The 13,722-nt window shown below is 47.9% G+C and overlaps 1 protein-coding gene and 1 long non-coding RNA gene across 2 annotated transcripts in view; one reads left to right on the top strand and one right to left on the bottom strand.

Annotated features, from left to right (window-relative positions):
- Positions 1-10,398, top strand: part of Dock3 (dedicator of cytokinesis 3) — a 337,144-nt gene extending 326,746 nt beyond the window's left edge. The window contains exons 50-53 of the mRNA XM_038322276.1: positions 3,925-4,043; positions 5,014-5,101; positions 9,037-9,119; positions 9,889-10,398. Of these exons, the coding sequence (XP_038178204.1) occupies positions 3,925-4,043; positions 5,014-5,101; positions 9,037-9,119; positions 9,889-10,398 (800 nt within the window). The remainder of the gene's footprint in view (positions 1-3,924; positions 4,044-5,013; positions 5,102-9,036; positions 9,120-9,888) is intronic.
- Positions 10,399-10,575: 177 nt separating this feature from the next.
- Positions 10,576-13,638, bottom strand: LOC119810572. The gene is made up of 2 exons (XR_005284767.1): positions 12,968-13,638; positions 10,576-10,808 (listed from the first exon to the last, which is right to left on the bottom strand). It is a non-coding gene; the product is annotated as an uncharacterized LOC119810572 (long non-coding RNA).
- Positions 13,639-13,722: the final 84 nt, after the last annotated feature.

The following is a 13,722-nucleotide window of genomic DNA, read 5'->3' as shown; positions in this document are numbered from 1 at the left end:
AAAAGACATGACCCAGGAGAAAACTCAGTTATTCCCCTCTGACTGAATTTCCCACTGGAGGTCCCTCAGAGTGTGTGGGGGGGATGTCCCAATATACCAGTACATGGGAAAGAATTGGGTCCAGTGATCCATACTCTGCCGAATCTTGTACCAAAGGAGAGCGAATGGCTTCACAAGAGAGCCACTGTGAGAATTAGCCGATATACAAAAGTTGGTGGGCCCAGCACCTTGAGAACTGTGTTTATCTCCATCATAACGCATTTGCTCTGGTGGGTCAGCCTTCTACTCTATCAGCTGAAATCTCACTGCATGATTCCTGCGGACCACAGTGACTAGTAACTGATTTGGTCCCTCATAAGTTTTTATTGAGTGCTCAGTGGAGAAACTGCATGGCTCTTGTCCAATAAGTGAAACAGGAAAAAAGTTCTCCTGGTTATCTCTTTCTTTCTAATGTCTTTGTTATCTGTTGTGGCATAGTATAAAGTGTTCTCAAACCTTAGATATCTTAAAACAGTTGTGTCTTAGAATTATGAATTAACAAGATGTTTCATGAGGAGCAGAGCATAGAGTTGAGAAAAGGAAGTCACTGATGATTGCCATTTTTAGAGACAAACTCTGACAATGGCTGAACTCCAGGCTATTACACAGAGGAAAGTTGAAAAAAGCCTCTTCCCTGTCTGCGGCATTAAGTGTATAAATAAACAAAATAGTTAAATAGAACTTGGCCCAAAGCGGGGAACTAATAGCAAGGGCAGAAGCAGTTAGAAAGAAAGGAAGGCACTTTCAACTACCTCATTCATAAAGTCTTTACACCAGCCGTCTGGAGAGAGCTGCACACCCAGATGCCTGTCAGGCACAGTGTCGAACGTGTGGGGGAAGACAAACTGCATGGGACCAGTGAGATGGCTCAGTGGGTAAAAGCACTTGTCACATAGGCCTGCATTGCCTGAGTTCACTCCCTGGTACCCATGGAAGAAGGAAAGAATTGGCTCTCAGAAGTCGCTTTCTGACCTCCACTCACACACCCAGGCATGTGTATGCTGTCACTCACCATACTGTAAAATTGAATACCTTTAAAAATAAATAGTTTTGAAAAGGACTGTACAACATCATAGGATAAGTCTGATGTTTTCAAGTAGATGTGGCTATGGGATGTACTCTTGATAAACAAGGCAGTGAGGGGTCTGTTCATTCTTTAATGTCCCTTGTTACCAGTGAGGGAAAAGTTTCTTTGAATATGGTCTGGAATAGAGTCCAGTTCCGCACTCCTAGGTCATAAGACCGTTGTTCTTCTTTTACATACCCATTGACAACCTCTGCTATGGTTCTTGTAACTAGAAGTCTGGGAGAACAGGGAGAACAATAAAGTACAGTTGAAATTCTTGTTAAGTCCATGGCTCCCCTTGCTGGTCAAAAGGCTGATAAGACCCGGGAAATAGTGGCACTAGGACCCAACTTCCGGATTGATTATTGGAGCGTAGCTGAAGTAGTTCAGAAGCTCCATGAACAGACAAGCCCTCATAGTATTTAAATGTATTCATGAAAGTTAACAACACTCTGTCCCACCAAGGACTGACTGCCTAGGGCATAGGAAAGTGAGGCAGCTGAATTGAAGAAAATTAGTACACCCTACTCTTCTGTTGTAACACACAAGTGGCCGCCACAACTTGAAAGTAAGTCCTCACCAGAACCCCAGACCTTCAGGATGATGCTCCTCCATGCAGCCCCAGCATGAATCAAGGAAGCACATATGGATGCACAGCTGGTCTTATGAGCCAGGCTTTCTGAGGTGAGAGAACATAGCCTGAGGGAAGCACTTCCAGCCGATGCCTACTGTGGAATAGGCATTGAATAGACAGATTTTCTAGGTGCGCTGATCTCAAAGTGATGTTTCTTTTTGTCCTGTGCAAATAATCATGTCTAGAGGTTGCCCGCGGGGCTTAGGGGCATTCACAGTCTCTCATCTGGGAAGACAGAGACAAATCAATGGGATTTGGAGCTTTTTTAAAATTTCTTTTCTCTACATAGCCATCTTCTTGAGATTGCCTTAAAGCACAAATTTTAAAGTAGAACATAAATATCAGTAAAGATACAAAACAAAGAATTTTAAGTAACCATACTCTATGCATTCCCTTATTATTGAAGGATGTTATAAAAGTCCTAAAGCCAGCCCAGAGGTTCTCTCAGAACAGCTGTAGAAAAAGTTACAAAAATAACAGCAGAAAAATTACATTGTTGGTATTTATGTTCTTTTTGGACTAAAATGAACCTCTGGACTTCTCAAGGACTCCTGCAGTAAGCTGAATGAAGACCTGATTTTGCTTTGATTTGTTAGAGTTTTTTTTCTAGTACCAGCACCACAGGCCCAGAGGAGAGCCACAGAGACAGTGGGTTTCAGAGACTCAGATGCCCTCTGGGATCTGCAGACTCACCTCTCAGCTGGAGCCCATGACTATTCTCTACTGTCCAGCTCTTCAGTGTTGAGTCAGCCAGAAACATTGAGGTCGAGATGACTCTGCCTTGGAGGCACTGTGGCTATTCAGTTGTCTGATACAATAAATAGTGTGTATTTGCAGAAGTGTTCCTATCACCCTACCACGGGAAAGCCAGCAGTATCTTACTGTTTCTATAAAAAGTTCTCTTAAGAACCACAGAGGGGAAGTTCCTCAATGCTTTAATAGCACCTCAGCCAGCAATCACTGCACTGGCTTCATAGAAAAAGGACCTGAAAAGTAACAAAAGGAAAATAACATGAAATAAGTCAACTCAAGAACCTGTGTCTAGATGGACAATGGGAGGCAGAGGTAGGCAAATAACTCTGAGTTCAAAGCCAGCCTGGTCTACAGAGCAAGTTCCAGGACAGCCAGGGCTACACAGTAAGGGAGGAAAAAGCCTGGGTCTACATCCCTTGCTTTCTGGGTTAGTTCCATGTCCCTGAACTCACCTGGTTCCACATCCATTCAGTCCCAAATAAACACACATAGGCTTATATTAATTATAAAGTGTTTGGCCTATTTCTCAGGCATATTACTAACTAGCTTTTACAATTTAAATTAACCCATAATTCTTATCTATGTTTAGCCATGTGGCTTGGTACCTTATCTCAGTAACACATTCTCATCTTGCTTCCTCTGCTTCTGAATGACAACTGCATCTCTGCCTTTCCTCTTCCCGTAATTCTCCTAGTCTGGTTGCCCTGCCTATACTTCCTGCCTGGCTACTGTTCAATCAGCATTTTATTAAACCAATATAAGTGACAAATCTTTACAGAGTACAAGAGCATTCTCCCAGAGCATTCAAGGGTCAGCAAGTATCAAACCACCTGTCTACAGGGTCCAAGGCTTCCAGCTAGCCTAACTATAGAGCTGTAATAGGTTTGACAGGTAGGCAGTATCAAGGCAGTGGGAACCTACCCTCTGGAAGGGATATGCCAAAAGGGTAGTTGGAAGCCAGTTGAAAACAGAACCACTGGTGTTTGGAGAAGGTAAGTGTGTGTAGACCCAGTATGTCAAGTCAGAACTATGTGGTTGTTATTCCAAGTGTTTCTTGTCTTTGTGTGATGGCTCTATCACAAGCTGACCTTGGCCCACACCCGAGTCCTCTGGAAGAGCCCATTATTCAGACCACATTTCTTCCTGAGAACACAAGGTTCAAAAACCCTAAGCACCCTGCACCAGGCCACAACTCTCCTTACCTTCTGCCTCTGGGTATGGTGGTGGCCTCTGTCAATGAATGTGCCTCAGCCAAGATAGCAGATTCAGTCTTCACCGTCTGTTCACTAGATCTCCTTCATTCTGTGTTTTGCTGAGTTCACCCTAGCTGTAAGGGACACCTACCCTGGTCCCCAGTCCTAAGGATGCTTGGCCACTGAGCCCTCCATCTGTGGTTTGTCATCTGTTCGTGATTGTTCTCACTTGGTTACAGGCTCTCCCTCTCTGCCAGATAAGTACCGACATGCCCGGGAAATGATGTTGCTGTTGCCCGCACATCGGGACCGCCCAAGCAGTGCCATGTATCCAGCAGCCATCCTAGAGAATGGACAGGTAGCAGGCCTCGCCTTGACTAACTGTCCTCTGCTACAAGTGTGTTGGCTTGGGCTCCCTCATTGCATCTGCTAAACCTTTGCATGCACAGTCTTGCATGCCTCCCTCATTCTGTTGTAAGAAAGCTGTTGGACTCCTCAAGGTAGTGAATCTGAGGGCCAGAAATCCAGTGTAGGTTTTGAGAGACTGGCGACATGGACTGTACCTGCTTGGGTGGCTTCCTAAACCTCTAGCCAGCTTTCTGACCTGCACAGTCCCACTCCTCTGCATCCTGAGGAGGCTATAGTAAACACAGGTAGGAGGACGTCTGTGTGTCCTGCTAGGGTTGACCTCCGCACTTAGTTTTCCAGACATCATGCTTGGACCAGCAAATAACACTTGGTCCTGTGCAGTTTGCCCCCGACCTTCTATCCAGAGCCATAAAAGTCACTTCCAAGTAACTGTCCTAGACCCAAAGTGCCAGGAGTTTCTCAGTGGCACCCCTCTGTCAGGCAGGGAGCAGATCTGATGGGTGCTGCTCAGAAGAGCAATGGGACCTGCCAGACTCCAGGTATGGGTGCTGCCTTTCTCTCCCCTCAGTGCTAACCTGGATCTGGGTGGGGACTTCTAAGAATTGAGACCTATCAGTGCTCATGGAGCAGATGGGTTTTTAAGTCCTTTCTGTCGGTGGTCTCCCTGGCAAATAGAAATATGTGACAGTTGAATAATGGAAAGTACCGATGTCTTGCACATGACAGCCTGGGTGATGTCTCAAATATCCATGAAGTGCTCAGATCAAATATACCTGGACTGTTGTAACAGCCTTCCCAGGGCTGTGTGAAGCTCTCAGCACATCTCAAGCATGAGCTATCTTACTGCTTTGATATCCTCATCTGAGCTTAGAACATCCTGGCACCTGTAGTCCATAACACTGCCTCCCAGATGTAGCTGGCTGCGCTTACACTCTTTGATATTTTTCTCCTTCCCTCAGCCACCAAACTTCCAGCGGGCCCTGTTCCAGCAAGTAGTTGGAGCCTGTAAACCCTGCAGTGATCCCAATCTGTCTATGGCTGAAAAAGGTATTTTCCTCTCTCTAGGAGCTCTCTCATGTTTGTCCCATCTTGAGTGTCTAACTCTTGTTCCTGAGTTACCAACTGTCCAGGTCTGAGCCACAACCAAAATGCTCATGTCTGTCTCCCTAGACGTAGTGCTGACCAATTTCTAGGTCACTGTTTAGACCACAGCTGGCCTGGATTCTGTTTGTCTGTCTGTATTTCCCTCTCTCTAGGGCCCACCCTCAGAGAAGCCCATCTGCCATCTGCCTTGAGTAATTCGTTATAACGCAGGCTGCTGTGGGCATCTACTTTCCTAGGTTCTTCCTAATAACTTCTAGTATTTAGTATGCCTGATGGTCCATCTGGGGCTTCAGAAACTTCTTGGAGCTCAGAATGGACTGTGGGCAGTGAAAGCTCCAAAGGAATAGAACATATATACTACAGTGAATTTCCAAAATTAAGTTTGTGCAGAGAAAGCTCTGTGTGCTCCAGTGAAGTCCAGTCACTGTTTAGCCACTCTGGCCAGGGACTGCTGGGTCCACCTGTACTACACCATACCACTGAGAAACTCTCCCTAGAGCTGCAGCTGCATAGATGTGACACATTACCCTGTGTTCTGCAAGCTGATGTAAGAACTAGTGTCCAACCTCTATAACCTTGACTGAAGCCCTAGACACCTAAGTTAATTTTAGCACAGCAGTACCTAAATGGGGACCATGCTGAGCTTGTCTGTCAAGCAGAACCTGGTCCCATAGTTCTCCCCTCGCCTCCATCTGCTGTGCTTAGTACATATTCACTTCCCACCAATAGTCTGTTGCCCCTTAGCCCATCAGACCATGTCCCTTCAAAGCTTTCATCGTGTTGTCATTGCACCTGCTTACCAAGTGCTGTCTGCTTTCCCCACTGTCATTGTTACTCCTGTTGGCTGTTGTAAAGGACAAACTCTGTGTCCTTTTTAAGGAGTCCAAACACTAGGTCCAAACCTTGGTTCCTAGTGTGCATTAGTGCCAGATGCTCCACTACAAAAGGCCTACTGAAGATGCCTTCCTAACCTCAAGGCTGCACATCCCGAAAGTGACTCCTTGGATTCCTTTACCTATGACCCCAAAACAATGGGCCTTTTTGGCCTGGAAGGCTAGAATCCACAATGGTTTTCTTCACCTAAGATGTAGAGCAATCTCAAAACTAGCCAAGAATCACACAGCTCAGAGCTCAAATCAGTATTGGTGGTCAGACCAGGATGCTACATCAGCTGGACACAGAAGAACCTCAGGCCTCACAAGCTACACTGCAGTAAAAAGCTGGGCACGCTCACCCTTGGTGTCTGGGGGAAGGACAGGTGTCTCAGAACAAAACCTGAGCCCAGAGCTACCATATCCAAACCACAAGGTCAACACTTAGTGGCAACAAATTAGGCAGTTTCCCATTGGTAATACACAGGCCAGACTAACGCCTAGGTACCCCTAGAAACTTACCTCTCACCTGTAGGTTCTTTTTTTTTTGCCAGTCACACCTGGACAAGACAAGGCTGCCCTCAGGTCAGGAACTATGCACTGGGGACCTCAGGCCAATGCTGTAGAGCTTTTAATGCTGACAGATGTCAGGACACAGAGGGCCGCTGCTCTTCTCCTAGAATAAATCATTCTCTTGGCCACACTACATGGCAAAGGTTCACTGGCCTCACTGCAGATTTGTGGTTTCTGGTTGACATGGAATGACTCACTCAGACATCATCCTAAGTACACCATGACAGCCTTCCTAGCATTCTTCCCCTATAGTGTCCCTGACCTCAACTTCCTTTGGACCCTTGGGGTAAATTTTAGCAGCCCCTTCAGTTCTTTAGGGAGTTAAGGGCATGTCTGAGATCTTGGGTTGTCAGGTCTTTTTAGAGAAGAAGCTTCACAGGATCATCTCTAAGCTGCCACTTCCGAGACCTGTGGCTTTCATCATAAGTATTGTTTTTGTTTGGGAGATGAGAGCTTGGATGCTTAGAACCAAGAAGCCCTTGCTGCACCTTGGAGAACCTGGAGGAAGATATGCCTATTCTTGGTCTCAGGATTTCTGAGGAAGCCATCTGATGCTTATCAGATTCAGAATTCTTTTCTGCAGGTAACAGCTCAGTTGCTACTCATCAGATTCAGATGCCCCTTCTTCCTGCTATTAGCCATCAATATATCATGAGATTAAGCAACCTTATAGCTGGAGTTTTATCTTGCTGTTCTGTAAGCCCATGCTAGTCCTTGAGCAAAGAGAAGAAAAATGATGTCATCCCTTTATCCATGGAATGCATTGGGCCCAGCACTTTGGACCATCTCCTACTCAAAGGCCAGATTCCAGCTTTTTCTAGAGGCTCCCAGCTCCTGTCAGGCCTTGGAATTCTCCATTGAGTATCTGGGCCATGAAAGCCCAAACCTTGGATACCTCAGGCTCCCTTAGCTACCACTGTTTTAAAACAGAACCCGTATTAGACACCTGTACTCTGCATAGGCTACCCTTCCAAAAGGCTCCATCAGAGGAAAGGCATGTTTCCTCTTCCTAGTGTTTGTTCTCTGAAAAAAACCATTTAAACAAGCTTCACATTTTCTTTCCTGCACCTGCAGAGTAGCCAAACCCCAAATTGTGAAGGTCTAGCCACTGCTCTTCTCTCCCCTTTAACAAAGGACTGTCACCCCAGCTGTAGCCTCCCCCTTTCTCAGGAAGCAGTTGTGTTCCCCTGGGTCCAGGCTGAGACTCCAGTGGGTACCTTAAATACCTCTTCTTGCCCAGAAAATGTCTTGCTCTTAAACCCAGTCAGTAGGCATAAGAACAGGGATGGCTCAGTGTTCTCAATGTTACCACAGGCTTCCTGTAGAACCAGCAGAGCTGCCTCTCAAAGGACACGGTCTCCATCTCCTGTCCTGCCCCCTGCTTTTCACACAGGGCATGGGCAGTTCAAGAGCCTTGACCTAATTCTTGACTTGTGAAGAGTTCTGTGTCCTGTGCTATGTTCTTGATCTCTTCAGCCTTTCCTGTTCTCTCCTGTGGTCTTCTGGTTTTGCTTCTGACAGATCCCAGAGACTGATTGCATGTTCTCTCAATCTGCTTTATCCTGAACACTCTTCAGAAATCAGCTTACTCTTGTCTTCAGAGGCAGCTTCAGTCACTGGCCAGTCATCTCTCTGGGCCACAGTGTCTTGCTTGGCTACTATTTTCAGCTGTAGGGCCTGACAAGCCTCTTGTGTGCTGGCTACACAGAGCAGACGAAGAAAAGCCTCAGGCTGTAGGGCAGCTTCTCCGAGCGGGAAGCTCAAGAAGTAACCTCCGTTCACTCCATCTCTTTCCACCCTTCAGCGGTGCCAGCAGCCCCCAGCAGCTGGAGCCTGGATAGCGGAGCCCAAGAGGCCCAGCCCTTCCTGTCTGCCCTCATGGGGCACATCCTGGCTCCCCCAGTGCCTCCCCGAAGCCTGCTGCATGGTAAGCGGGTCCCCCAAATAGCTTGTCGTCTCAAACTCTGACCAAGGGCTAGATCAGCAGCTTTCTAGGCCGTCTCAGCCAAGGATAAAACATTCACACCACAGAAAGGAGTCTGCTGACTATTGGGGCCAGTAAGGTTTTTGAGTCTTGCAAGCTAGCTCAGTAAGGCCTTCCCAGGCAGGGAGGCTGAAGACGACAAAACCAGCTGTGCCAGATACACCACTCACCAGTCTGCCATCAACCTGCCAGTGAACCAGAACTTCTCCTGCCTGAAGCCTGTTTCATGGGCTCTGAAGCACTCAAACTCCTGACCTCCTGTATAGAATGGGATTCTTTACCTCAGTGACCTGTATTTTACAGACTGTCAGTGTAAAGAAAAGTGACTTTCAATGCTGAGGTGTTCTTGGGGGACTTTTCCACACCTGCCCAGTGCCCAGCAAGGTGATTCTGCTGTGCAGCTTGTGCAGGGGTCCCCAGTTGAGGCTACGGTTCTGCTCTCTTTGCAGGTCATTACTCCCTACACTTTGACGCCTTCCACCACCCACTGGGTGATGCCCCCCCAGCCCTCCCTGCCCGGACCCTGCGCAAGGTAATGTACTGAAGCACCTGTCCCACCGCCTCATCTGCTGTAGACACCCTACAAGAGAACCTGCCTCTCCTCTCCTCTGTCCTGAGAGCCTAAGCTGGCAGAAGCTGGGGTGGCTAGAGCCACACTAGAGCAGCAGGTGACCCATGAATCCTGCAATGAACATGAGGACAGGGAGATCAGGGGGTCTTATGGACAACACATGACAAGAGTATGTGTGTAGGGAGCATTGAGAAACTTGGGAGCTCTCTGCCAATACCACAGGCTCTCAACACACTGTAGTCCCATAGCTAATTAAATGTCCCTGTGGTGGCTTATAAGAGTTTTTAAAATTAGTGTCAACTGAAAATGAGAAATATCAGGCACTAAAGTTCTACAAAAAATTCAAGAAGTAAAATTTGACTCTTCTTGTTAGCTTCATTTTTCTGCAAATAAACCAAGTCTGTGACAGATTTCAGCAACAGAGTAACACTCACCTCATCTGTGGCCCAGCAGGATTCCTTCTGCCTGATGACCCAGACCATACCCAACCTGGGAATTGGTCCCAGGTGCATCAGTGCCCAGCAGCCAGGGCAGGGCAGAAATAGTGATTCTGGGCCCCACTAGCTTGCTTTGGGGGGGAAGATGCTTAGGGGGGAATCATTGCTGAAGACACAGACATGAAGCTGATAAGATTTTAACGTTCGTTGATAAGCAGACTCTTGGTCTCCACATGGCAGGCCAGTCCACCTGTCTAGGGGATTCTAACTTACCCACCCTTTCCTTCGCACAGTCTCCTCTCCACCCCATCCCAGCCTCCCCTACAAGCCCCCAATCGGGCCTGGATGGCAGCAACTCTACGCTGTCTGGCAGCGCCAGCAGCGGTGTGTCCTCCTTGAGTGAGAGTAACTTTGGGCACTCCTCAGAGGCCCCACCTCGAACAGACACCATGGACTCCATGCCAAGCCAGGCCTGGAATGGCGATGAAGACCTTGAGCCGCCCTACCTCCCTGTCCACTACAGCCTCTCTGAGTCTGCTGTCCTTGACTCCATCAAGTCCCAGCCATGCAGAAGCCACTCAGCCCCAGGGTGTGTCATCCCTCAGGACCCCATGGACCCCCCTGCGCTTCCACCCAAGCCCTACCACCCCCGCCTGCCAGCCCTAGAGCACGATGAGGGTGTGCTACTGCGGGAGGAGGCTGAGAGGCCAAGGGGCCTGCACCGAAAGGCCTCACTGCCTCCTGGGAGCACCAAGGAGGAACAGGCCCGCATGGCCTGGGAGCACGGCCGAGGGGAACAGTGAGGAGCAGAGAGGCAGCTGCACCACCATCTTCAATGAGCAGCTTGCCCAGGCACTCCGGGTCTGAAAAGCAAGTCCCTCCCAGGGAGCTAGAGGCTTGGCACTCAGGAGAAAACCACCAGAGTCTCTGTTCTACTGCCGTGAACTCAAGTATTGCCATGTCCAGAGGCCACAGCAGCATGAAGGGTTGTGGTTTCTCTTTTATTTCTTTTTTTCCCATTTTTTCTGGGTTTTCCTTTATGCAGTAGTTGCTTTCTTCCTCCTGCAGTTCCAGACCACATGGAGCTATATGGAGATATTGCACAGACAGAATTGCTTTACAGTATTGCAGAGTCCAGGAGGAGGAGCCCAGGCCCTCCTTCCAGGGTAGAGATGGCGAAGAATGGAAATTGCACTAGGGACCTCTTCCTTTGCTGTATGAACAGAAAAATTCATGGTTGCATTCAGGGATTGCAAGGACCACATGGACGACATGTCACAGGTGGACAAAGGGGCCACAAGCCGTTTTGCACAAATGCTTGCCCACCTGCCCACTCTTTCATCTAGGAGTGTGCAACTGAGGGGCTGGTCAGGCACATGACTGGCCTAACTGCATGCCCAGGGCACACTGCCAGGCTTCCATGGGCCAGCCTCGTCTCTTATCCCACTTTGGACATTATTCCATGGGCCAGCCTTGTCTCTTACCCCACTCTGGACACTATACATCACTTTTCTTTTGGACTTTCCACTCAAAACACCTCATGATCTGCAGAAGCCTCCCTGGCTCGAATGGACTAGCAAGGGTTATCTCTTCAGCCCTGGGGCTTGAATTAAATGAAGCTAGGAGGACTATCAATCCTGCAGGGAGTTAGCCCCTTCCCTTGTGTTAGAAAGAGCTGGTGTAAGGATGAGGCTAGATCCAGTGTGGCAGGAGCCAGAATGCCTCATAAGCTTTCACAGGGCTCCAAATGCCTGACATTTAGCGCCTGAATCAGGGATTTTCAGCACTACCTCTGAGCCTTGGGGTTGGCTGCCCAGCCTGGCTTCCAGGCCCTGAGGATGTGTGGTCAGGTTCAGCAAGCTCCTGGGTATAAAACATTAAAATAATTTTTTTTAACTGATGGGAGGAAACTAATTTTGGAAGTGGAGAGCCACACAGGTAAAACTGTTATCTTCCAAGTAGTCAAGTACAGAACCCTCCACTCCAAACCCATAGGGACCGCCACTCAGGGTTCAGGACAGGCAGAAGGGCAGTTTTTCAGACCTCCCCAGTCCGTTAGGAAGGGCACAGTGGTGACTTTATAGGAAATTCTTTCGTGTCAGGGCACTGATTTTTCTCTTGGTATTATGGTGGGGGTATAGTAATATTTCACCAGGGTGCTTCTAAGTTACTTTTTAAAATAACTTGTCTCAGACAGTTGTTTTCCTTTCATTTGCTTACATTCTCATCAGTGATGGCCATAAGACTGCCTTCTCCTTGGTGAGCAGGTATGTTGCCCCATTCCCTTTATCTTGTTGGCCTTCTGGCCTCCTGTGGCCAAGTTCTGGGCCTAGCTGCTCATCCCTTCCCCACAATTCTTTTCCCAAACCGAAAAGTCCATGGTCAGGGTTTTTGTTTTTTTTTTTTTTTTTTCTCTTATAAACAAGTTCAATAGAATTACCAGCAAATAACCTAAGGGAAAAGATAGAAGGCCCATTTAACTCCAGAGTATGTTGGGGGTCCAGGTACAACAGTATAGGGCTTTCTGATACCTCAGGATCATTCAGGCAGAGCAGAGACTATGGAGGATGTAGGCCAATTCAGGTAGCCTTGGCTCCAAGGGCAGACACACCTGCTCCTGAACCTAGATTCACTGGTAAGCTTATTTCTGGACCATCTGGTTCATAGGTATGAGGGTCAAAGTCTAGCTTTGTTGTGACTCTTAGGGAAGGCAGCAGTCCATGGAGGCAGCCTGCTATCCAGTGCAGACATCTGCCTTCTCCACTTGGTGGCACAGGAGGTAGGGAGGGGAATGTAGGGTTAAGTTCCTTGGCCTTGCTTTATGCAAGATGAAATATATTTGTGTCGTCCCTCTCCATTTTCCCTAACTGGATGAAATGGACCTATTCTGAATACTTTGTATTGAAAAACCAGCCAGTTTGAGGGAAATGGGAGGCCAGAGATCAGAATCATTTGAAAAGATTGTGAAATACTGATTTTCATTCTTATAAGCATATTTGTAAATACCTATTTGAATGCTGTGTATTTGTACAGGAATTTGAGCAAAAAATGTATAGAGTGTGATGTCTAATTGGTAATAAGCCCTATAAATGTGTTTTTAACCTATGGCATTCTGTGCTTATTTAAAACAAGAAAACTTCTAACCATTTCCTTTGTGTACTTGTGTCTAAAGAAAAATTGATTTAAAAATGATCCTACCTGTACCAGAAAAGTTAAAGAAAAAAATTGTGCCGGTGTCCCAAGAGGTATTTTACTGTATATATTGTGGTAGCATGTTATACATCCAACGAGTAATGTGAATTTTAGATGTAAATACCTGCCAATTGACTCCCCCCTCCCTTGACTGCTGTGATGTGAATTAAAGATGAATACCTGATATTGATCCACTGATTTCACTGAATGGGAGCGTAAGTGCCCCTCTCAAACCCTTGTCGCCGGGCTCCAAGCCCTTTTAGCTCCAGATACTTTCCTGTACTTGCTGGCCGCTCTTCATAGTCTGCCTTCGAGGGCAAGTGGCCAAGCCCTTGCACTTAGCATCAGGGCAGTCCAGGTGGTAACATCTCCAGTTCCCATTTGCGCGTCTTCAAGAGTGGGACACAAAACTTCCCGAGATCCATGGCCTCAACTGGGAGGCTATCCCAAAATCTCGGCTCGTTTTGCCGCAAACAAGGCCCTCAAATGTCCAGGACAGCAGCCGACTTTGACAGGCCTCTAGACTTTCGTCTAAGAGGTTCTGCGTTCCGACCCAGGATAAGGAGGGGTATGGGCAGCAGGCACATGAAGGTGGACGCTCTCATTGGTCCGCCAATCCACGTGGTGGCTCAAAACAAGGAACCGCTTTTGATCCTTGCTCGCGCCGCTTGTGCTGCTGGGTGGCTGCTGACGCCAGAAGTCCTGCGCTACAAATCCGGGGCCCAGGAGGGGACTGGATGTGGAGCCAAGAAGTACTCGGGACGAGTCACCAGATTCAGAGGGTGCCCGGCAAGAGGCAAAGCCGCTGCCCCTACCCAATATGGAGGCCCGTGCAGCTTCCGCCCAGCCGCTTCCTATGGACCGCCCAGGCTCAATCAGCAACCGACAACTGTCTAGGCCCAGACGCCGCCAGCCAATGAGGAAGGGTAGCGTGG

The sequence above is a fragment of the Arvicola amphibius genome, chromosome 3 (assembly GCF_903992535.2).
Source record: "Arvicola amphibius chromosome 3, mArvAmp1.2, whole genome shotgun sequence".
NCBI classification, from domain to species: Eukaryota; Metazoa; Chordata; class Mammalia; order Rodentia; family Cricetidae; genus Arvicola; species Arvicola amphibius.
Note: the sequence above shows the minus strand (reverse complement) of the source record. Positions and strands in the feature narration are given on the sequence as shown.